Raw genomic sequence first — 26,171 nt, forward strand, 5'->3', positions numbered from 1 at the left:
CATTTTTGGTTGCATTAGCAAGGGTGCAGTTAACATGTTGCAACACCCTTGAGACTACATCTGGAATACCAGCTCTCTAGTCTACACACATTCCTGCCATGTCCCAGCCCCACTGCAGCAGAGATATCAAAAACTGTAGAGTGCAGCAGAGGGTCAGTCACTAAGACGATCAAGAGACTGGGGCAGAAAATAAGAGAGGTTGAAGGAATTGATTTTGTTCATCATGGAGAGAAGAAGACTAAAAGATTAGTAATTGCATGACTCCAAATGCCTAACCAGAGTTGTAGTCTTAGAGGGCCACAGTGGAATCAAGTGGGAACAAGCTGCAGCAATATAAACTCTGATTAGGCATATTAAAAAGTACTTTCTGTTGATGATGCTTCCACACTGGAAAATGTTTCTTGGACAATTTGTCAAATCTCTGTCCTTGAAGATATTCAGAAATCGCCTGGACAAAGCTCTGAGCAACACTGAGTTAGTCCTGTTTTGAACAGGAATTTGTATTGAGACACTTCCAGAAGTCCCCTCCCATCAATTTTTCTACAAGTGTATGATCTTTGTTATATTGATTTGCTGATTTGAGATGTGTAGAAAAAGCATTAGAGGTTTTTTATTTTGTAAAAGCAGGTCAGCAACTCCTCCAAAACCACAAATCTTTTTTTTGTTTTCGTATGTTGCACAACAGAAAGAGCAGCTGCACATGCAGGACCCATCTGCCAACTTGAGCAACAAGAAATTGTGTGATAACTGGAGGCAAAACACCCAACTGCTTTCATGAGACCGTTTATGTGTCACTTTTTCTGCCCAGCTGTAAAATGGTGAACAGAAAGCCACATCCTGTGTATTGTCCTGAGAAGCTGGGGTGCTGTTGTGCTAAGAGAGGCTGATATGTTATCAAAATGGTTTTCTGAGTAAATGTCAAACCGCATCCTGTTTTGGTAAAATTTAACTGCTGTTACCTTAAAGAGATATTTTCCAGCACATTTTGGCACACCACCTGCTCTCATTCTGAGGTAAAATTTTCTTCTGAGGCCTTGAGAGACAGTTTCCTCTGCTGTTGCCTCTCTTTTAGACAGAAACTCCCTTTAGGACCTCTGCTCTAAGCCTCCTACTACTTCTGCCTGGCTAGTACATTCTGAGGTCTTCAGCTTCGAAAGATTGACAAGTGCTCCTCTCCTTAGACTGCATAACACATACATACAGTCCTGCGTGAGCTTCCACTGAACTACCAATGGTTTTACTTGTGGTATGACAAAATAATGAGGTGCAAAGTAGATGAAAGAGCTCCAGAAAGTCTCTCCACATTTAGTAACCCCTTGGATTTTTAATCTATGAAGTACAGAAAGGGTCACAACAAACACAGTTTTACAGAAACAGATTCTGGTTGCCTATGCTTCTCGTCCACTAACAGTTGGATTCTTTTGGCTATCTCTCAATTGTACTCATTTGCCCTGTTTCTGAGTTTAATGTTTATTTATTTTCATCCTTGGTTTGATTTTCTTAGTATTTATTTTCTTACTCTTCCTATTTTCCTTTTTTTCCTCCTTTCTTTAAACAGTCTACACAAGCTTATCGTACTACATCTATTGCCCAGTGCACCTGGCATTATCTCCCTCTTTTTGCCTAAAATTCTCCCCTTCATTCTCACTAGCTGGTTCTCTTGAAAATTGTAAGAGACACAGTGTAATTGTAGAGAAGTGGACTTACATAAATATCACCCTGAAGACATCACTTTCTCCAAAGTCGTCTCCTGTGTGGCTAGAAGGAGTAATAACACATGGGTGCAGAGCAGAATTCTGCTTCTCTCCTTGGACCTAAGCATCAACCCCATCACAAATATCCTCTGTAGAAAACACTCTTGAAAAACAGTTTGATGGACAAAAGCTTTCCTTTAAAAAGACTTCAATTCAATAGAAAGAAAAGAAAAAGGTGATGCTATATGAGCCCAGATATGTATGTGTCTCTCTTTTAAAGTGCTCTCTCTGCACAATCACCTGTATAATACCAGAAGTGTGTGGGAATGAGAATTTCATGGCTTGTAGCAAGCTTGGAAAAGAACAGGATTGGATTGCTGACCTTGGTCTCCATTTCCAGCGACTGACAGATATGAATTCAGTGTGGGAACATTCTTCTTATTCCAGAGTCTAAAGGGAAGTCTCTGTCATTTGGCAAATTCTTTTCTTACATAGAACCTCTTAGTTATGTCCCTGCTTCACAACACAGCTTGTGTGCTCCAAAAATGCCTATGCCCAAGTTTGCCCTGTGTTCACTTTGAGCAAGTTCTGCCATGACCACTCTAAAAGTCTGTGTGTGTGAGGACAAGATTGATCTGGGGATTCTTCTGACAGCCCTGATAAATGCAGTCATTTTTACCAAATGTCCTAATAAATTATATTCATCCTAATGTGTTTCTGGCTGAGCTGGAATTATTTTTTGATACTCCATTCTGCTGTGCTCCAATCTAATCTAACTTCATAGGGCATGAATAATGGGGTATCTTGGGAAAAGAACCCATCATCAGAATCAAAAGATGTCTCTGCTTATCTTTGTTGTATCCCCAGAAATGTGCCCCTTTGTACAACCTTCTCGCGATTCCCACTTGCTGAGAACTGTTCCTTTCCTTTCCTCTCCAAAGAGGAATTTGACACCTTTCCCTAGACCAGGTAGTTCACATCTTGTGAATGTAAGACCCATTGAAGCATTTTTGTGAAAAGTTTTTTTCAGGAAACCGTTCTCTGTTTTGTTTGAAGCAGCCATGAGACTACTTATTTCTGTTCTCCATATAAACAGAACACCAAATAAATCTCTTGGTTCAGTAGGATATTTTCTCCTCTTCTGAAGTGTTTTCAGGAGATTAAAGGAGTGTCAAACACAGAGCAGGAAAAACAACTGCATTTTACAGCATTATACCCATCTGCCCTCTGGCACTAAGATGCAGCTTTTTTCTTTAATGACATGAGAAGAGTTATGACAGATTCCTCTCAAGTCTGTCATCAGATCCTTTTGAAACAAACACATTAAGTGTCAGGTGAATTTTCATCTCTTCACCAAATTTTTCTTCACTGCCACAGTGAGTCTGGTGTCTTCACCAAGATAATCTCACAAAAGAACCAAGAGAGAGAAAAGGCAGCTCCCATGCCTCTCCCAAGAGAATGTCACTTCTCATCTGGCTGGAGTGCTGTTTTCTTCTCTACCACTTTTGAATTATGCAGCTCTTCTGGCCCCAAAGCAGCCCCTGGTGAGGGCAAGCCTCCAAAGCCCACAGCCCTGCTCCACTTGTTGGTACACAGTGTGAGTAGTGGATGAGTCTCTGCTGTTCCCCTAACAGATAAGTTATTTCTACCGGGATTGTCAGTGAATGATCTTTAATGAGAGTTGCTCATGGCACTATTCAACATTGAAAGATGTGTGGTAGGACACTATTACTACAGAAGACCAAATTTAAAAACAGTTACTCAGGCTTTTCAAGGGAAAAGAAGCAAAACCTTTATTCCTAAATCAAGGAGATGAGTTCCCAGCCTCTGAGCATTAAGAAGGTGCTACTTTTAAAGATATGTTACAAGAAAATATGATACATTATGATATGGAAGTACAGGGAAAGCTCAGCAGTGATTACAAAATAGTGAAGAACAGGATGGCAACAGACAACTACAAAAAAATTATATTCAGAAGTTCGTAGAAGCTTAGATATTTTGCTATGGAAAGGTAGCAAACTTGTCATGTTCCTGCTGATGTGATGACAAGGGCTCTTCATTTATTCTCTAGATAACTTGACACCAGTCTAATAGAAAACAAAATGGGATAAAATTAGAAGAACTGTAAAACAGCAGAGAAGACAACAACATACACCAACCAACGGAAACAAATAGAGAAATTGGCTGCATGACCTTGCCCAAAGAGTCACCATCCATGGCTGAGTGTTCAAGTGGCAGTCAGTCACAAACAGTTTCCCTCAGGGGTCTGTACTGGGGCCAAAAGCATTTTTTCAACTTTCATCAGTGTCTCTTTGACACAGGGAGCAAGGGTACCCTCAGCAAGTTCACGGCTGACATGAAGCTGTGTGGCCCTTGGTGTGTTTGAGGGAAGTGATGCCAACCACAGGGACCTGGGCAGACTCAGAGAGCGGGCCCATGTGAGCCCCCACCAATCCCTCCTGCAGTTCTGTGTCCAGCTCTGGAGGCCCCAGCACAGGAAACTCATGGCTGTGACAGAGCAGGTCCCGAGGAGGCCCACAAAAGCCAGTCACAGTGGCTCAGGGTATGGAGACAGGCTGAGAGAACAACCCCTCTTGAGACTGGAGAAGAAAAGCCTCTGGAGAGGCCTGCCTGGGGCCTTCCCAGATACAGCAGTGGGGCACTTTTATGAAAAACAGAGATGCTTTGCCAAGGCCTGCAGTGACAGGATGAAGAGCCCTGGATTTAAACTGATACAGAGTAGCTTCAGATTAAAGGAAGACATTTGTTCTGCTGAGGGTGCTGAGACAGTGGAACAGGTTTCCCACAGAAGCTGTGCATGTCCCACCCCTGGAAGTGTTTGAGGCCTGGTTGCATGCGGCTTTGAGCAACCTGGTCCAGTGAAGGATATCCCTGCCCATTTCAGAGTGGGGATGGAAGTAGATAATCTCTAAATGCTCTTTCTAGCACAACCCATTCTGTGATTCTAGGATTATGATCCAGAAATGGACAACTCTATCCCCTCCAGTATATCCTTGCAAAAGGACCAAAAAAAGTATAACTGAGATGATTGGCCTCCTTGCCCTCAACTCTACCAGGTCATGTTTCAAATACATCTCCCTCTTCTGCTTTTAAAGAGTCAAGTGCAGAGACTTCTGCTGCTCTCACTGCATGCATGTTTCTGCTGTAGGAAAAACTTACTAATAAAAAACATTTCCTGGTAGTTTGTTTAATTTAACCAATTCGTTCAGACTGATCCCACTGTTCTTTATAAATCTTTGTAAATATTTGACCACATTTTATGCCCTGCATCACTTCAAAAAACTGCCTGTTATTCTCTCTGGAGCTGTAAGCCCCTTTACAATGGTTACACAATTGCATGATATATCTGATCTTTTCCTCATTTACTTTCTGGGCAACTTGTCCTTAATTCTCATCTTTTTCATGAATTTAAAGAGGATTGTGAGAAGGAAATCCTCTGCTAGATAGCATTGATTTTATTTGAGTTCTGGAAAAACAGAAAGAGAAAACCCATCATTTGTGATTTTTCAGGCTGAACTGCACAAAGCCTGGCAGAGCACCTGCAGAAGAGCCACACCTCCGAGAACAGGCTTAGTCTGCATCCACTGATCCTTGACTAGTGAGTAAAAGCCCAGCCTTCCTGGGCCACTCTGACTTACCTTGGCTGTCCACACCAGACCACTCACCAAAACTGCATAGACCAAGGCTTTGCCACAGAGGATGAGGTAAGTGAGCTTCAGGGAATTTCCATACCGCAAGTACGACTCTGCAAGTCAAACACCATTTGAATTTGTGCATTCCATTTTCAGCATCATCATTACAAGATGCTGGCTCTGATGCAGCTTTCATCAAAAGAGAACCCTTGAAATCTTTAGCTAAGCAACATAAAGGAACTAGAGGCAAATGAGTGGCTCTGTCGGCACCAGAGAACCAGGGAAGGGACAGACCACAGTGACTCAAAGAGCCAAAAGAGAATGCAAGTCTAGGAAAGACAGAGATTGGCTTTATGCTGGGAAGGTACTGAGTTCCACACCTACTGATGAACTGGGCTGCTCATCTGACATCCCAGTTAGGAATGCAAGGGAGGATGAATCAAAAGATGCCAATGTTTTATTTTGTCTCATTATTGTCAGTGGCATTATGAGTGCTGCTGATGTATCAGGAAGATTTAAAAAGCCCAGAATAACATGCCTTCTAGAGGTTTTATTCTTGAAGATTTTTCACTCTTAAGGGGTTGCCATAGAATTGATATACAAGATCTGTCTTGGTTCATCCTTAAGATTCCTGAAGCATTCAAGAAGTTCTTAAAAAACAAGAGTGTGCAAATATGTGCATAAAGTGGAAAGAAATGTAATTTGTAGTATGGATATCCTCCATACATGACAGCAGTGTTGAGCAGAATGTGACTCATCATGGGAATTGTTCCTCGTTTGATACTGAGAAATAGTCAGAATATTATATCCTGAACCTTGATGTCAGAGTCACTTGGGCAAGTATGGATCATTTCTTTCCTGGCTGAGCAAAATACTCCTAACGGAAGTCCGTTTCTAGGAGTGGAGAAGAATATGAAGAGTAAATGACAGTCTACAGGAAGGCACCATGACTCCATCAATTTTCGAAATGGAATCATAGGGGAGACCTAAACCCCAAAGCGGAGCTACATCCAATATCCATAAACGGCCTTCCAAAAAACTCTTGTTCCTTTTCATTTGTTTTTGTTTCTTTTTAATATCACATGCAAATCACTTACAGGAGAAGTAGGAGCTATTCATACAGCAGATATCTCCCACACGTTGTACATAATGTCAGTAAAACTGGCATTAAAATACACACTGATAACAGCCTGAGAGAAGAGGCAAAATTCCCTTTACGTGAGAAGCCACACGTACCTTCTGTGAGTGCACAACCTGAAAGACACAAAGGAGCTGAAAGTCATGTTTCTTTTCAGAGCAAACAGAATACAGATTTTAGAAGTCTCAGTTTATCAAACACTGCCTCATTCTTCCTACTGAAAGTAGGTGTTTTATGATACTGTGCAATTTACTCTACTACAGAGATTTCTCAGTGGAAAGCCTGACGAAATTCTAGATGTAGAATGGTAACCCAGGGACAAAGGCCCAGGAATGGGAAGAGACATATGCTAATACCTAGATCTTTAGGTCTGCAATTGTGCCAGAAGAACACCTTGTATAGAAGCTATCTATAGATGTGGCTCATATCATAACACTTGCTCTTTTGATTTGTGATTTCTATCTGATACAGTATGGTAAGAGATGTTTTTTTACTCACCAGCATCACCATGGATAAATTTGTTTATTGAGGCTGTTGTTCCATTCTGAAAAAAATTGGCAACACACTCAAAGCGATTCAGAGGGTTGAACCACTCCCAGGCTGGCATCCTCAGTCGGCTGGTCAGCGAGTAGGTGCTCCCATTCTGTGTGGAGGACTCGTCTGTCCCCACCCCTTCGGTCCTTTTCACACCATTCACCCTCCAGACCAGAGTCAGGTGGTCAGGGTAGAAACCAGAGGCCAGGCACACCAGCGTGGCCTTGCTCTTCTGCTGGATCTCCTGCTTTGATGGGGAAAAGATGGCCACCGCTGGAGGTATGATTTCATCATTCTCGCCTGAAACACAAAGCAACATGGTCCAGAGCCTCCATCCCTCTGTTCAGTCAGAACCCCCTGGAAATGGTCCTGAGTTTGTGCCGTGTTACTCCTGAGATACCTGGCCTTTTAACTGCTGTCTATTGGACAATTCATGTCTACTGGATATGACATACCAGGACAGTGGAAGGATTTCTTTTTGCTCATCACACAGAATTTTCACGGGTCTGGCCACAGAAATGCACAAGCACATGAAATTCTTGTGTGGTCTCTTGCCAGAAGCATACAAATCTGCAAAGAAACTGAGCAAACAGATGGGCAGAAAAGTCCCCAGTTTTGCTGTAACTATGGCCTGTATTTGTGACATTGTATTTAAAGTTAAGGGAGTCTCTTATAAGACACAAACATCTTCAGCAATCTGGGTTGCATTCCTGGAGAGGGAGTTAAGACATGGTGGTCATTGCAGCGTTCAGAATTGTACTGGCATGGGATATGCTACTTGGCCCCCCATCTATGAGATGAGCTGGAAGGAAGGAAGGAAGAAATCAAGGAAGGAGTTGATCCTTCTCACTGTCTGAAGTGAAAAACAATTGAGGCATATTGGGGTAAAGCGTAACTAGAGGTCTAATTGTCTAATTGTCTAATCTTATAAAACATATGTAATGGTAGTTAAAACAAAGACTGGTTCATAAGACAAAGAACAGAGCTCTATTCATGCTAACCTTCTAAAGATATACATTAAATAGTTTTGTTGCTACCTTAAAGCCAATTCTACAGAGGCCTATTGTTATTTGTCACATATGCTCTACTGCTTGGGAAACTTTTCTGCTTGCTTGGGAACTTTTTCTGCTGTATTTGCAATGCTAACAGAACTTCAGGCTAAGGCCTGTACACCTTTTAACTATTTCCTAAAAACCCTCTAACTTTAGGGATTCCAACAAGGCAGGTAACGTGAATCTGCAAGTGATGGGTTTTGTCTTGGGTCTTAACCAATGCATTTTTAAGAACATTAAACATGATTTTATGTAATTTAATTTTTTGGTTATTGTAGGTATGAGAAGCTCTGATCCTAGGCTACACACCTTCCCAGAATGATGCAAGATTCCATAGACTTGCAAATCAAATGTGTTTCCCTGTCCTAAAGTGTTTAATACCTACTTGTATGATAAATAAGGAGAGAGTTCAGTCAGAAGGACGTTCAAGGCAGACATGAGAAGTTACTCAGAAGCCAAGCAGTGAGTCTAAAAGACAGGGGTGTTTCCATATACTAAATCAAAATGCCTTTTTGACCCATCTAGCATGAGAAACCCATGAGGTCTGTGAGTGCTGCAGGAAAAAGGAATGTAGGCAAAACAATGGAGCCAAAGAGAAAATTATTACTCTGGGGTGGTTTTTTTTGTATGAAGGCATGGTGAATTGTGGACGTTCTTCCTGAGCACTCTCCCCTCTGCAGAGGGAGAGAGGTAGCAGAATGAGCAGAAATTAATATCTTGCAGAGATCTTGTCCGCTAAGTCCTCGTGTTTGCATTCAAATGATGCCTTAATTGTGACCACCAGAGCTTGCTCTGCAAAGATCCCCAGGCTGCTTCTGTATGAGCTTGTACAGACTTTAGATGACCTGATATTAAATAGATGTAACTCCCTAGAGGGTTTAGCACTGCTCTGCTTTCCACTTCATGGGTATGAAGAGAGCTTGATCGCTCCTACTTCTCCCTGCCAACACTTAGCGTTATGATTTTTTTTCCTTTCCAAGAAGTCTCTCTGACAAATTCTTCAGGTCATAGCCCTAAAGGCTAATAAGTGAAGAGATGGAAACAGATAGGATGGCAAAAGAAAAAGGAGAAATTTAGTAGGCTAAAGAAAGAAAGGAACAACTAAAAAAAGGAAGGTAGGTGAAAAAGAGACAGAAGAAAGATAGATAAAAGTACTGAAACTACTGGAAAGACAAAGAAAATCAGAAAGTTAGCATGCTTGAAATGGAATGAAGGCATTAGAAAGAGCAAGAACTAGAAAAAAAAGTCTGATCAGCATCCCCTTGTGTTCTGGTTTTCCTTTCTCCTCATAGGAGACACTGACCGAACACTTGATAACTTCCATGCATAAAACTCATTCCCTGTCACACAGATTTCACCCATCCCAGACAAAAAGTATCACAGTTCTTCCATCCCCATCACCGCAAGGTCAATTTCATAATTTCTTCTTATCTTTCACTCCTACTCTCATTTTAAAATCATCTGTGTAAATGCTACATACCATGAACACAGGGGCAATTTTCAAGTGTCCTCCACACTGAGCACTTGGGTAAACAACAGTTCCTTACCTATGACTCTGAGCACAGTGCCGACTCCAAAGTGAAGCTGCTGGTTTGCACAGCTGTACAAAGTCAGGCTGTAACCCCTAGTGTCATTATGCTCTTCCTGCCAGACACATAGCTCCTTAAAATGGTACTGTTTAAAGGAGCAGGCACCAGTGAGGATTTCTACAGTTTGCTATCAGATGGGGAAGTAGCAGATGCAAAAATTACTGTGCCCTGTGATTCTAACATGCCCCAATATAGGTGATGTTAAATCCTTTCTGGAATGGGAGAAATCAGAGAAAGAAAATGGGGGAAAAAGAAAAAGAATAGAGGAAAAAAAGTATGCTGAGAGAAAATAATACAGTCCTTGCTGAGTTGTAGAAGTTGTGAGAAGGATTGTTTACAGAACCCAGCATCCCAAAGCAACTATAGACAGCCTGCAAACCATCTGTGGAGAGGCAAGTAAAGTGCCAGCAAGATTACTCCTTCCCTCCATGGTTCAGCCCACAAGAGAATCCAGATTCCACCTCCAAAATGCTGCTTTGGATCATTACACAGATAAACTGAAAAAACCTGAGGACCTGCAGGAACATTTTTCATTCCCAACCTCTATAATATTTCCTTGAAAGATGGGTGAAAATTAAATTATTTATTCCCTTCTCCCTGCATGAAGTTCCCAGAAATGAAAGACAAAGGCTGCAGACACAAGGACCTCAGCATTGGTGCCTGTAAATCCTATGTTTCCATAATGGCACATCTCATTTTAATAAGCAACCAATAAAGCATTAATCTTGTTCTCATGGCTGCATGAAAAATTATCATTAGTAAGCTTTTAATTAAGAATGTTCTTGTCCCCTAAAGCAGTATCACATAGATCACAGAGATCGGACTTACCTATGACCGTAAGTTTTGTCCCACTGCCAAAGAACAGTCTATTATTATTCACACCATTTTGCAGCTGCAGAAAAACCTCTCCTCTACTCCCAGACCTCTGAGCCAAGCCTGTAGACTAACCCTCCCCTCATGTGGTACCAGCAAAAGAAGAAATACGGAGTACATTTATCTCAGATCTCCTAGAATACAGGTCTGTAAGGAAAACCACCAAATCTGTGTCTAAACAGCTGAGATCAAGACCAGAAATACCCTGTCCAGATATACCCTTCTGCTTCAGGCTCAATCAGTTGTTGGAGGTTCCACCATTTCTTTGGATGATATTTCTCTATTTATCGAGGTGTCATATTAAAATATTAGAAAATATTTCCCATATGTCAACATTCCCTAAGATCTCTTCCTCTTTGAAATGAACCATATATTATTTCTGTGGTTTTCAGTGGCTGTTTAACATTTGTTCTGAAATAGTAAGATCATTGTCCTCTGTGATCTTTGTATTCCCATCCTGGCAAGCCTGTATAGTGGAAAGAAACTGGCTGCGCTGTGGAGAGCTACTTTCTATAACAATAAGGAATATTTAAGCTACTTTCTATAACAATAAGGACTTTGAAAGCTGCAGAGAGATTTTAGTATTGCTTATTATACAGTATGGTATATACTAGTGCCTTCTTTTTTATAAATTAAAAATGCTAGCACACTTGTTTTCCATGGTTATCTAAGACAACACATTATTTAATTCACCCTGGGAAGATTCAAGGTAATTGAGGCTTGTATCGTCTTGACTTGTGTTTCCTAGACCCCTTCAAAGTGTAACTGTAAGTCAGTTCTTTCCAGAGAGATAGACAGCTTTTCACTCACTTGTCCTTAATCATCTCTAGCCCCAGCAGAACCAGCATTATAGAGAGTAGCCATACTTTTGCTTGAAAATTTTTGTACGTGTTGATTCATTAGGACAATGTTTTTTTGTGTCATGCACACATTATTTCTCTCATTCCTTATCCTCATTCTTTCTAGGGACACTTTTTTCTTTACTGAAAACATATTCATTCCATTCTCCAAAATGAAAAGGAGTGTACCTACCTAGAGGACCCAATTTAATCTATTCTCTGAAGTAGACAGGGTTACTAGCACACCAGTTTAATAATGTTAGGGAGGTTAAAGATTATGTTCTCTAAAGAGAAGACATGGCTTTTGATGTGATTTAAAAGAGGAAACAAAAAGTTCTTACCTATCACTGTAAGTTTTGTGCCGCTGCCAAAATGCATATCAGCACTGCTCACAGTGACAAAGTGATGTATCATAAGCTAAGAGAAGGGATGCTCTGCACCTGCCTTTCTATAAGCACAAGCTTAGGAAACTGTTACTGTTCTTGGAATCCCAAACATCACCCATTATTTATTTGAGCTGGTTCACCTTTGGCAGGGAACTAAAACAAATCCCTTTGTTCCCCCTTCCATGGCTGGCCAGCTGTCTTGGACAGTCTTTCAGGATCCCCTTCAGTTTTCTGATAGGTTAAAATAATCCACACAAGGAGAGCCCAGAAGAATCTGTTGACTGGTCCCACACAAACCCTTCATAGCCATTAGGAAGAGCTGCAGTGAGACAGTGGGGATAGGGATTACAGGCAACCTTTGCTCTCATAGGCATGAGGCAGTCAGCAGATACTGGAGGATTATTTCAGAGAAAAAAGCCCAACACATTTCATGTAGTGCCTCTGGGAGATATCTGCTATATGTCAGAATTCTTTCCGTAATACTTATATCACTTTAAGAATGAACCATTTTGTCATCCATTGCAAACATTGGTTAATCTGGAAAAAAATAATAATTCCAGCTTTGCATGGTTGATAGGCTTCAGGTGCATCTGCAGTCACAGTTTGGATTGGTGAAAATGAATTTCGATATCTCAGAATTTCCTAGCTGGCTTGCCACGGAGGGCAGGCTCAGTTCTCAGATGATGAAAGTAAGTCCCAGCACAGAAGGTCTGGTTAGAGAAACCAAGGCAGAACATGCCTGCTCTGCTGCAGGATTCTGTGCAGCTGCCTTCACATGCTCTGCCACAAGGCTCATGCACCCTTGGGTTTTTGTAAAGGCTTCCTGGGGAATGTATCATCGTGGTCCCCCCCCCACTGTGCCACAATGATATAACCTGGTACAAAAACAATCCCAGCCATGACTCCACCCCCTCATTTTGTCAACCAGGAATGACTGCCATGATTACCTGTGCTGGTTTGGACTGTGGTTCAGTTAATTTCCTTGAATTAAAGGTTACTGTGGAGTAGAGTTTGGGCTTGTTCTGCAAATACTGTTGGCAAGAGAGAAATGTTTTTGTTATTGCTGAGCAGTGCTTACACGGCATTCAAGGACTTTTCTGCTTCTTATCCCCCTATGCTGCCAAGGAGGATGGTGGTGCATGGCAACTTGGGAGGAAGGACAGCAGGGAGAGCTGATCCCAAATGATCCAAGGAATATGCCATAACCCATGGTGTCACGTTCAGTATGTGAAAGAGGCGAGTAGTGGAAGAAGAAGGAAGAGAAAGATATTTGGAGAGATGGTGTTTGTCTTCCCAAGCACCGTTATGTGTGAGGGGACCCTGCCTTCCTGGAAATGGCTGAACACCTGCTCGTCCATGGCAAGAGGGGGATGAATTCCTTGTTGTCATTTGCTCGTGTGCACAGTTTTTGCTTTACCTCTTAAACTGTCTTTATCTCAAGCCACGAGTGTTTCACTTGTGCTTTTCCAATTCTCTCTCCAGTCCTGCTGGTGGGGAGTGAGCAAGCAGCTGTGGGGCTTGATGCTGGCTGGGGCTAAACCATGACACAACCACAGACCACATCCTTCCTTTGCCATTGCTGTTTCTATGTGATAGTCCAGTCACTTCTCAGTGTATCCATTATTGCTCAATTTATAATCTCAAGATTTTTTTCTTATACTCAAAAAGGTAACACATGTATTGATTGACTTTAAATGCAGTAATTTTTCACTTGGTAATGACCATGGCCATGTTCATGCTGCTTTCTTTTCTATTCTTTCTCTCTTCTGTCCCCAGGATGACAAGCAAACCTCCAGCTCACAGTTTGCAATTTTTGGTTTGCAATGAGAGTAATTTGCTTACTATGGGCTGGTGTTTCTCTCTGTAGCTTGGTGTTGCTTGAGAGCATTCTCCCAGGGCTTGTGCCTCTGCCTATGAAAAGGCCTCCTCTAGGAGTAAGAGCAAGCTTTCATTTTGCAGACTGTCTGAAGGGATGGGAACTGATGGGGAGAGGTAGTATTTATCTCCCTCCCTTATACATGACACAGTCTTGTCTCACAAAGTTTCAACACAAAGTTAGCAACCTGACCAAGAATCTGTAGTAAACCTGTTTTTAATACTGCTCTTTAATGGCTTCCTTTGAGTCTGTCTGGATATGAAAAAGAGACTGTAAAGCACAGGAGATAATCCCTCAAAACAAGGTCATTCTACCAGGAAAATCATAAAATATTTTTTCTATTATTTTCAGATATCAGTGAAGAAGCCACAATTTCTGATACAGTCTGTTTAGCTAGGAAGAGGTGTTAGTGTTCTAGAGAAGGGAATGAGAAACATAGACTAAGATCCAACATGTAGGACCAAGAGAGAGGACTACAGAACATGAGGTATCGGGCTGGTCATCTCGGCATGCTTCTGGGTTGTTCTCTCTTCTACAACCGTGAACAGAGTACTTAATCACCAATTATGTCTGTTTATACAGAACTTTTGTTTGTATATATTGAATTCTTCCAAAAAATACATTTAGGATTTTTTTTTTTTTGCTGTCACTGCCTAAATAATACAACCAATAGTGGAATATTATTTTCCTGCCTTGGTCTTAGTATATCTGTGACCTTAACACTATTTATTCAGGGACTTAATCAATTGGACTAAAATTCATTTCAGACTATTCTGTCTGCATCTCCAGTCTAGAGCTCCATTAGTGTACTTACTGTCACTTGCAGACTCTCTTCCACGAGGTTTCTTTCATTTAAAAAGAAGGGAGTCACCTCTCTATTAGTTTTGATGGAGTATGTGGTGCCAGCAGCTCCTCAGGTCATATTCAAAAGGCAATTTCCAAGACATGCCAGCAGAGACCAGTCTTGTTGCACCTTAACGTTTCTTTGTAAGCTGTCAAAAGGAAAGGACTTGAAGGCCATGAATTCAAATAAATGTGAGTGACAGAACAAAGGGGAGGGAGATCCTTGATTTTTTATTTCCAAGTCTTTCATAGGAGGCTTTTTGAGCTTTGGAGGCTATGCTGCCTAAGACTTCAGACAAGAAAAAACAACAATATGTAAGGAATAAACTTTTAATTATATATATTTTAACAATTATATTATTTTGGTGGGAGAATTTTACAGGAAACTAGAGACTGCATCAGTCATACCTGTCCTCCATTCTTTGGAGTTTACAGAAGAAGCAGCTGCAAAGAAGCAGGCCAGTCTACAGAGACTCCCTGAGCTTTACAGACTTGTTTTAGAGACACTAGGATGCTTTTCATAAATATCCAATGCTTTTGACCAGAACCTGATAAAGTTAGGAAACAGCTCTTCTTCAGGCCATATCTGTGCACTGAAAAGATATGATGGTGGAAGGAGGGATCTGATTAATAATTCAGCTTCGAAGACAGAGGCTGCTGCACTGCTCTGTTGCTCTCCAATTCAAAACATTCTGGGTCTATTGCCCCAACCTCTATGAAGTCTTCTTTCTGCTCTTCCTCTTCCCCTCTCCTAACTGTCTCACATTTTTCAAAGGCTCCATCTCTCACTCAGAGAAGGTGAGGATTTTATCTTGGTGTTCAACCCTGTCGCTACACCGTGTGACCGCTCGCAGCACAGAAATACGTGGCTGCATCCTGGGCTGTCACATTCTTGATTGTCATCAGAGAGTAATCAGTATTCTGTCTGGTTACTTCAAACTTGGCCTCAGACTAACCATCCTCATAAGACTGATACCTCCAAGAAGTACTGCTGACTATTAACTTCAAGCCATTTCTTGGAGGCTGCTGGTACCAGAACATATAGGCAAGGTTACTGTAACTCTGGGAGCAGGAGATGGTCAAAGACCCTCCAGGTCTCAGAATGATTTTTTCAGGCCACTGAGCAATGGAGAGTGTAACCCCAACACCTGCATTAATAGGAGATAAGAGAGAGTGAGGAGTAGGAGTACAGATGATGGCCAAAGGGGTCCTCTACCTTACAGTAGCCCTGCATGGCCTGGATGAGAGCCCTGCTGCAGATGGATCTGTTGTCTCTCACCAGGTAAAAGAGCAAGCACAACAGCCAGCATGGCCCTCCAGTTCTCCCAGGACAGTGTGCTCCTGCTCACTGTTACACAAGAGCTAAGAGAGACCCATGCCCCTCCCTCTGCCCTGATTTGTCTGTCAGGTTTGGGCAGGGAAGAGAGAAGGGACTGTCCAGCTGGGATGCTTTCTTTGGTGAGCCAGTAAAAGCAAAGCTAAATCTTCATGTGGCTCCAAGGTCTGCTTTAGCTTTTCCACAAGTCAGTGTTCTGAGCTGCTGACACAAATGTGGAATTTCTTGCACACCAGTATATTGCTGGCTGAATGCTGAGCTGTCATTCCATGATTGAGAGGGTCTGGGTGTTGGAGGCCAGACAGAAACCAAGGATCAGTGGATTCGTAAATGATTTTTTGGACCCATTTATATCAGTGGCTATAACTTGGACCATCTTTGCAGAAGGATTTCCAGCAGAAGTACACCTGTACTGTTTCATTCTGAAGAGTTGTTCTTAATATCTGGAGCACAGTATTTCACAGATTGGATTTTGTTAGTCAGAAGCAGGATGTTAGATCAAGATAGCAAAGGCACAAAAATTGTGTTTAATCATGTCTTAGTTTCTTCAGTTTTCCAGACAGGCATGCACATTCCCTGCTGGTTAATGTTCCTGGGAGCTGTAATTCACTTTTACAGAAATCAAGACATCTCCACCAGCCATTTTTTCTCACAACAAAAACCATAGTTAAACATAAACCTCATGAACATTCTGTTTCTAGCCTGCCAGATACATCCCAGATATCCTATTCTATATATAGAATACATTCTGTTCTATTCTATACAACTCTCTATATAGAACCTATGCCATTCTCCATTCTTTTCTGAACATATAAGATTCAAAATTATTATTGCAACTGCTTCTTTTCTCCCTAGTACTTTTATAAAATACATTTAATTTCAATGACCTTCAGTAATCCTGATATTGCATCTTGCAAACAATTGGGGTACTTCTGGGGTTCTACCTTTCTCTCTTTTTTCTCTTTTTCTCCATTTTTCTTTTTAAGGGCCTATCTGTGCACTGAAAAGATAAGACATTTGAAGGAGGAATCTGGTTAATGATCTGAACAAATCTGGACAAGCAATTAGACAAGGAGAGTAGCTGTTTCATGAGAAACTTGGAACAGTGGCTTTTTGTGCAGATGCAATTCAGGCTGGCCAAAGAAGTACTGCATGGGAGATAAATGTCCCTTAGAGCTGGAAGAGGGAACTGTAATCAAAGAATTCACAATGGCAATAAACCTAGAGAGCTCTGTGGTTTGCTATTGCCACTTGGAAATTGCACAGCTGTGAGCACTCAAGAGCCATTTCATTAAATTGTTGTATGTTCAAGGTGACTGATAAGTTTGTTATCACAAGGCCTAAAAATTGCCTTTGCCACTCAAAACTAAAAGTGCTGTGGAGGTGAGAAGTAAAAAGGATCCTTCCTCTGTTGTATTACCAGAGCTGAAAATGTGGTTTGCAGTGCTTATGAAAAACGTCTGAGCTAGGACAGTAACATGCTTTTCAGGAATAGGCAACTTACTAAAATAGAATTTAAAAAAACAAAAAACAAACAAACAAACAAAAAAAAACCCAAAAACTCAACAAAAAACCCCCAAACCAATACAAAAAAATCACCCCAAAGCCTCCATCAAAGTGTTTATATTTCTTCATAATTCCACTGTGAACTAGTTTTCCTGAAACTTTCACAGGGAATTTGGATCAGCAGTAATAATTCAATAATTCCAGACAGCATCAGTGTGAACATGTTTTACAAAGATGATGTCTTCAAAAAGATCAGAGGCTGAAGAAAAAAGGAACTCAGTATGTCTCTGGTATGTGAGAAACAACACTTTCCCAGTGCTTCCCTGCTGTTTGTCTGTAGCCTGACATGAACAGGCAGGAGATCATGGACCTGAGGGTGTTCTGAGGAGCAGAGGAGCACTCCTTGAGAGCAAGAAGTGGTGTGTTACGTTTGCTGCTGAGCAGTTCTTGAAGTCAGGAGAATATTGGCTCCAAGGGTGTCACACATCTGGATTTCCCTAGCCCCCAACACTTTACTTTCTTTCAGAGCACAGGTAGGTTTATGTAGTGCGGTTTCTCAGAAGACTCGGATGCTGCCATGAAACTGAGTGATCCATCTTGGCACTGCAGGAGCCTTCCAGCAATGCTGGTGAAGTGGAGTGTGAGGATCTTTTACAGGACCTGCTCCCAGCTGATTCCTGCTCCTTGCTCTCACCAGCTATTCTTACCACCTCCCACTCCTTTTCTTGCTGTGATCACACCGTGTGTGTCACTTCCGCATACCCATATCCAGCTTTGTCCACATCATGGAGCAGCACATTTGCTACCTGTGATAGCCAAGTGCTTCATATGCCATGCCCTCCACATGAGCACATGAAACAATCAATTGGTTCATGCTCAGTGGTAGGTATGCAGACTGTCAGGGCCACAGCATAAAAACAGAATCCAAAATACACAGGGTATAGCCACACTTTTTAAAAAATACCTTTTGCTCTTTTATGGGCTGTTTGCCTTCCTTTGGAGAAAAGGTAAGTCCTAGGTTTTGCAATAAAAGCAGGAGCATGGACAGGCAATGGCAGGTGAGGGAACCCTAATAATACCCTACCCTCAGCTTTTCAGGTCTATCATGGAAGAACAAATAGTTCATCAAAAGTTCAGCTCTGCAGGCAATGGAGACAGAGGCACAATGGGAGGAAATTTCTGCCTTCAGCTGTTTCTCACAAGTAACAGCAGCTCTTTGTGGTTTCTTTTCTCTGCCTATGAAGTTTTGCCCTGAAGGGATGCCTGGGTCCAGCTCAGAACTGTATGCATTCCTGTGGCAGGGAAGAAAGGGATCCTGCAATTAAGTAGTGTGTGAAGCAGTTGAATAAAATGATGCAGTGCACACTGTTGCTCGTAAAGATGCCAAGGGACTTCCACAATGGGCAGGTATGCCTGGTCCCCTGGGTATGTTTTCCTCCACTGTTACTGGCCCCATCCTCCTAAGTCCATAATCAGGGGCTGAGTTCTTCTCACACACCAATCAGTTTCTCATTGGGCACCTCAGTTCTGTGTAGATCATGACTATGGGGAAGAACTTTGAATTCTCTGGCAGCTCTGTATTATTTTACCGGTGCTGTGGGAGTATCTGTGGAGAACTAGTGCCCTGGGACATGACTGTGCTTCTGGAGTAGCAATCACCAGAAATATCTGCTGCCTTATCTAACCATACCAGCTGTGCCTCAGTTCTCTATGCTGATCTATGGGTTTGTATTTCTGTCTTTGCCTTCAAAGACAGAGGCTGCTGCACTGATCTATCTCACTCCCATTCAAGATATCCTGGGTCTATTGCCCCAACCTCTATGAAGTCTTCTTTCTGCTCTTCCTCTTCCCCTCTCCTAACTGTCTCACATTTTTCAAAGGCTCCATCTCTCACTCAGAGAAGGTGAGGATTTTATCTTGGTGTTCAACCCTGTCGCTACACCGTGTGACCGCTCGCAGCACAGAAATACGTGGCTGCATCCTGGGCTGTCACATTCTTGATTGTCATCAGAGAGTAATCAGTATTCTGTCTGGTTACTTCAAACTTGGCCTCAGACTAACCATCCTCATAAGACTGATACCTCCAAGAAGTACTGCTGACTATTAACTTCAAGCCATTTCTTGGAGGCTGCTGGTACCAGAACATATAGGCAAGGTTACTGTAACTCTGGGAGCAGGAGATGGTCAAAGACCCTCCAGGTCTCAGAATGATTTTTTCAGGCCACTGAGCAATGGAGAGTGTAACCCCAACACCTGCATTAATAGGAGATAAGAGAGAGTGAGGAGTAGGAGTACAGATGATGGCCAAAGGGGTCCTCTACCTTACAGTAGCCCTGCATGGCCTGGATGAGAGCCCTGCTGCAGATGGATCTGTTGTCTCTCACCAGGTAAAAGAGCAAGCACAACAGCCAGCATGGCCCTCCAGTTCTCCCAGGACAGTGTGCTCCTGCTCACTGTTACACAAGAGCTAAGAGAGACCCATGCCCCTCCCTCTGCCCTGATTTGTCTGTCAGGTTTGGGCAGGGAAGAGAGAAGGGACTGTCCAGCTGGGATGCTTTCTTTGGTGAGCCAGTAAAAGCAAAGCTAAATCTTCATGTGGCTCCAAGGTCTGCTTTAGCTTTTCCACAAGTCAGTGTTCTGAGCTGCTGACACAAATGTGGAATTTCTCGCACACCAGTATATTGCTGGCTGAATGCTGAGCTGTCATTCCATGATTGAGAGGGTCTGGGTGTTGGAGGCCGGACAGGAACCTAGAGGCCGTGGATATCCTATTCCGTATATGTAATATATTCTATTCTGTTATATACAGTCCTATATATAGAACTTACGCCACTCTCCATTCTTTTCTGAATATATGATTCAAAATTATTATTGCAATTGCTTCTTTTCTCCCTAGCACTTTTAATGGAATACACATAATTACTGCCAATGACCTACAGTAATCCTGATATTGCACCTTCAAAAACTCTGAGATACTTCTTTCTCTTTTTCTTCATATTTTGTTGTTATCCCCTCTCCCATATTTGCCAGATGCTCTATTGAGATTTATATCTTCCCTAGGCATCTAGACATTTATATAAAAGGCATGTTCTTTCTATAAGCCTGGCAATATTGTACTTAGAGCCTGAAGCCTAGTTCCTGAATCCTCCAGGATTCAGAGCAGTGGAAATCTCAAAAATCTGGCAGTGAATGTTCCCTGTGTCACTTTTTAAATCCTTATTTTTAAGGGAGTTGACAGAAATTGCCTGAGTAGTTATAGCTTCTTCCCGATCCGGAATGAAAATGCATTTTATATGATGTATAAAAGTTTTGTATGATTTCTAGTGTCAGGAACACTTTGCATCTAAGAAATAGGAGTTTGGCCAGTTCTTGGGTTTTCTCAGGAGAAATTATTCCATAACAGTGCTGCCATGAGGTTGAACCCTGTGCTGGAGATATTACAGTTTCAGTGACTTGTCAAGAAATTACAGGTGATATGGACCTTTTTGGCTTTTTAATTACCTTCCATAACTTTTAAATTTTTCTTTGAATTTTTATGCTTTTTTCAAAGTCAATAGATCAGTTAGCAATAAATTTGAACAAATTTAATATAATTCCATATACTTTTATGTTTCAATACTGATTATTCTTTGATGCATATTTTTAGCTTTTACTCCTCACAAAATTTTCTTCTTTTTATGGAAGGTTTATTTTGATTTTACTTGTTCTTCATTTTATTTTATTGACATTTTGCCCTTTCACCTTACTGCTAGGATGGGACACTTTTAGATGCTTCCATGGAGGCTGCTGAGACAGTTCCATAGGACACTGCTGCTTTGATCAATGTCCCAAAATGCATGCCTTTTGCACGAAGACAGTAAGGATTTTTAGTTTGATTATTGTCTGTCGTGCCAAACCTGTTAAAAGCCTTTTTTCCCAATAGTAATCAGACCTTAAATCCTGGAGGGAGAAACTGTTTCAGAGACTTGATGGGAAATTAAACAGATTGTGGAGGCTGTGGGAAGTAATTCTAAGATTGTTCTGTGTAAGAACTCTAAGACAAGGAAAAAAACATTTCAATGCAGTTGGGCTACACCTTCTTCTTTAATCACTTATGTTAGAATTTACTACTCATTCCAGGATGAAGAAATTTTATTCAGATGAGCTTTTTTGTCTCAGGAAACAAAAGATGATTGCAGACTTTCCAAAGAAAGGAACCAACTGGAAGATGTAACTCAGGACCTCTAGTGTGTCTTTTGGGAATTGCTTAATATGTTACTGCCTTTTGAAGAGTAGCTAAATTGACAGACCTTTCATTTTTCAGTTCAAAATGTCTAATTCTTTCAGTCTGTTTTCTTCTAAGATTAAAGATGAGACAAGGGGAAACAAAGAAGTACCAAGATAAAGGCAGATATGATCAATCTTCCCAAGTAAGACCCTGAACTACTGCACTCCAGGAATAATAGATGCAGAAAAGTGGAGGAATACAATTATAAAATGGGCCATTCACAGGTAAGCAGGATGCTTGTGAGTATGCTTGTCTGCCTATGCTTTGTACTGGCTTAGCTCAGTCTTACTAAGCCCTGTCTTACTAAGTTCCATTTCTAAGTATTTACCTGAGGGAGGAGCTGTCTATTCTATGTGCATGTGTTTTGTGTCTGGACATCTATGGGCTAGGAACTGGAGTCAGACGACAGGCAGCAGCAGCTGGAGAGAGCAGACTAGGTGAACTTAAGCAGCAGACACTGGAGAAGGGCCACAGGCTAGAGGGGCCATGTGTTCCCTGTGCTGGCAGCTGGGGAGAGGAAGGGTGTGCAAATGTGTGATCACTAGTGAACATGAAGCCAGACTACCTGGCAGGTAAGTGAGGTGACCTGGGCTCCAGGTGTGTGTCTCTAATGACAAGAACAGTGAGAGGTGGCAACAAGAGGAAGCAGGAGAGTCACAGACATTTTTTTGAGAGGAAGCTGTGTGAGAGGTGCGTGTGTGGACATAATGGCAACTGGACTGCAGCTCTAAGGGACTCAGAGGTCCAAGATGCAACTAGGAACTGGAACTGGTATAGAACCGTGATCTCCCACTGTGAACCCCAGTCAGAAAGGGATAAAGGATTAGGCCATCAGTGTTGTTCTGTGGGTGCATCTGTGTTGATCCATGTGTTTACCTGTGTACAGATATATGTATGCTTGGTATTTATCGGTATAAATACTGGGGAGACATTCTCATTCTTACTGCCAGCTGGGCCAGGGAGCCTGGAGCTGTGGTAGCTTCCCCTCTGTCAGCCCAGCCTAACAGTGAGCCTTGGTGAAAAACCATGAGATCTCCTCCTTAAGGGTAAAAGAGACCATTGAAGAGTTATGACAATGAGGAAAGGGCTGAGGTAAGCTGCCCACATGGAAGAGAACCAAGGGAATAAGGAAAAGATTCCTGCTGAAGAGTGTTTAACATACACTGGTAACAGCAAATACTGGCTTAGCAGAGGTTTATGCTGGATTTGGAAACCAATGTCATGAAACAAGAGCACCAGACAGGTGGTCTTCCATCTCCCAAATGTTAGAGAAAAATGCCTGTTGCAAAGCAAGGAAGGCACTGGAAACCCATTATCCGACCTACATGTAGGCTTAGTTCCTAAAGTCTGGACTAGAATTGCATCCAAGACAGTGGTGACTGTGAGCATCAGATGGCTCCGTAGTTTTAGGGGATTTAAGGCATCTCAGGCCGGTCCCTTTCAGTAGTCTACACTAGTACAGGAAGGTCGTCCAGGGCCAATTCTTTGCAGACAATTTTTAGAGGAATCCTTCCTCCTCAGGCTTGTCATCCCTTGCCCAGTCAGACCCATGTTGCTCCTTTCTTTACAGCTCTCACCCCCAAACAGTCCAGTCAAATTCTATTTCTAATGGAAGTAGCTTGTCTGCTTATTTGGTGAAAGTTCCTTCTCCTCATCCATTCTATTTCACCGTGCCAGCCTTGCTGGCTGCCATCCCTAAACTTCTTCCCAAGTTTTTCAGACCATCTGACTTTCCACATCACCACCTTTACACTTTTCCCAGTCCTTCCTTGTCTTCTTTTTTGTCTGTCCTAAACTCTCCATCCCATATTTTTATAGCAAAGAGTCAGCTTGTAGGTTTAGAGATGTTAAAATTACCCAGTTTGTATAGGCTTGGGGTACATAGACCCTCCAGGGAAGGTTCTTCAGCTCTCTTGCAGATCATGTGCTGCATGAGATGGATTAAATAAATATTGTATTTGCAGGGAGCCCCGATGAAGGCAGGAATGATGCATCTGACTCCGTGTTCTCAGAAGGCTAATTACCTTATTATACAATATAATATTATATTAAAAAATACTATACTACACTATACTAAAGAATACAGAAAAGATACTTACTCAATGCTAAAAAGATAATAATGAAAACTCATTACTCTTTCCAGAGTCCCAACACAGTTTGGTTCCCAACTGGCCAATGAGTCAAAACAACTCACACCAGAATCCAATCAGGCAATCACCTCTGGGTAAACAATCTCCAAACATATTCCACACATGAGCACAACACAGGAGAGGCAAATGAGATAAGAATCGTTTTCCTTTTCTCTGAGGCCTCTCAGCTTCCCAGGAGAAAAATCCTGGGCAAAGGAATTTTTCAGGGAATGTGAAGGCCACAAGTAAATATTTTCAAATTTGATGTCCCCCTCTGCTATGTCCTTTCAAGGCCCTTCCTTCCTGGTCCAGCCATTTGCTGAAGATTACTGGGACACAGTCTGTTTCCAGCCTCAAAGGCTGAGGCTTTATATCCACATCTGGCTTAATGTGCGACCCCTTTTCTTAGGATTTTCCTACCCTTCTTCCTAGTACCATGCTATTTTCTTACTTTTTTATTCCCTCAGTGCCTCTGGCCACAGTCATCCAGAATTCCTTCCTAGTTCCTGACCCCAGGCACTTTGAAAGAAGTTATAACTTTCCCTCTTCACCCCCCCCAAAACTTAACAAAAAACAGAATGGCTGCAAGACAGTGAAGAAATCAGAGAGGACATGAAGGCTCTGCAGAATTGGACACTGTTGGACACTGGATGTTATAGCAAAATGTAAGAAACCCCATGTGAAATATTTTTGACAGTACTACAACAGTGTTCTCCAAAAATTCTTCAATATACACCCATATCAGAGAAGTATTTTTAAACACATACACCCAGTATATGTACATTTAGTAGCTGATAATTAGATATGCGTAACACTAAAGTTCTAATGCTTCCCCCTCACACCTCAGTGTATCATCTTGCACCCCACTTTGAAGACTTTTGCACAGTAACATCATAAGCCAGCAGCCTGTCACTGAATATGGATTTCAGATGCAAAGTCTAGAAGATGCACAGTCCTCCACCAAACACTCCCCTGATCCCCAGCAACTGAGGAGTTGATGTTCCAAGTCCTAAGGGTGTCCAGGAACACTACTTCACTGGCAGAAGATACATGGGAAGAGAGGAGCAATTGCTCCTCCACCACAAAGCTCTTTGAGATCACAGAGTCACAGAATATTCTGAGGTGGAAGGGACCCTCAAGGATCAATTCCAGCTCATCAGTGAATGGCTCATACAGGGATCAAACCCATGACTGAGATGTTGTCGTGGTTTGACCAGGAAGGAGTGGGAATTCTGGGAAGCTGTGGTCAAACCAATGAAGGTTTTGGGTTTGAGACTGGCGTCCGGTGTGGCCAGTGGGGTTTGGACACACCTCCGAGAATACACAGGGGTTAAAAGCAAGGCACTGCCCTTGGCACTTCCTCTTTTGGACACCGCGGCGAGGAGTTCAGATCTCTCTCCCCCGCCCAGCCTGTTGCTGCTGGGCGGGGGAGGGGCCGGCCATGCGGTAGGCCCAGGGCCTGGACAGAGATGGGGTTGAGGGGGCTTCGGGGGGGCTTCGAGGATGGAAGGGTGGAAGGTCCCAGAGAGTCAGCCCTCGGGCAGCCAGCCCCCCCCCCCAGGAGAGCAGGCCACTGAAGGAGAAGGAGGGAGGAAGACTGCCCGGCCGGAGCGGCAGCGTGTGGGCAGCGTGCGTGGGAGTCGCTCCGGGACCGACAGCAGAGACTGAAAACTTTTAACCCTTTCTTGCATGATTGGGGCCTTGCAAAAATGCTAATCCTCCTCGAAGCTGAATAAGAAGGGAGATAAGAGATGAGATGTGGAGATGATTGGATGGGGAGAGATGATTTGGAGTGGCCTTTTGGCTGGACTTTTCTCGTGGCTATGGACTTAGTTGTTCCTGTGACACAGACTGCATTTAGGGGGAGGCAGTGCCTCAAAACCAGGAAGGTTCTTCGTGAGGACCCCCCGGCCCCAGGGGGTTGGAAAAATATGGGGGGGACAGATGTCCCAAAAGCAGAGACTGTGCCTTTTTGGAGTGAGACAAGGCATCCTTGAAAGACAACCCTAAAAGCAGCTCTGGTCCATGCCGTCAGTGGTGAGAGCACTGGGCATGGAAGGAACATGTCACAAGCGGCAAAGGGACTTTTTTTTCCCGGGCGGTGCCGAAGTGACAAGGAAGCATCCGAGGTTTCAGTGTGTTTCCAGGAGAAGCCTATGGAACGAGAAGGACTCCTTTCCTCTTCATGAACTGATGTTTGAGTATACTAAAGTGTCGTACCGGGTGTTTTGGGAGAATGTATTGGATTGAGAAAGTCAGGGAGTGGGGAGGAGGAAAGTGGTTTTTTTGTAAGGTTTTCAATTCTTTTCTTCTTTTTCCTTATGGTCTTTCCCTATTTTTCCTGTAGTTTAAGTAATAAAGTGTCCTTTATGTTTAAGTTGGAGCCTGTTTTGCTTATTCCTGGTCACATCTCACAGCAGACACCAGGGTGAGGCATTTTCATGGGGGGCACTGGC

The 26,171-nt window shown here is 42.5% G+C and overlaps 1 gene segment (V, D, J or C); it reads right to left on the bottom strand.

Moving 5' to 3' along the window:
• Positions 1-3,461: 3,461 nt before the first annotated feature.
• LOC102071742 (T cell receptor beta chain MC.7.G5-like) lies at positions 3,462-11,766 on the bottom strand. The segment is given in 5 exon segments: positions 3,462-3,781; positions 5,354-5,460; positions 6,584-6,601; positions 6,984-7,319; positions 11,714-11,766. Coding segments are annotated over 5 exon segments (525 nt in total).
• Between the last annotated feature and the right edge of the window lie 14,405 nt (positions 11,767-26,171).

This window comes from Zonotrichia albicollis, chromosome 2, assembly GCF_047830755.1.
Source record: "Zonotrichia albicollis isolate bZonAlb1 chromosome 2, bZonAlb1.hap1, whole genome shotgun sequence".
In the NCBI taxonomy this organism is placed as follows: Eukaryota; Metazoa; Chordata; class Aves; order Passeriformes; family Passerellidae; genus Zonotrichia; species Zonotrichia albicollis.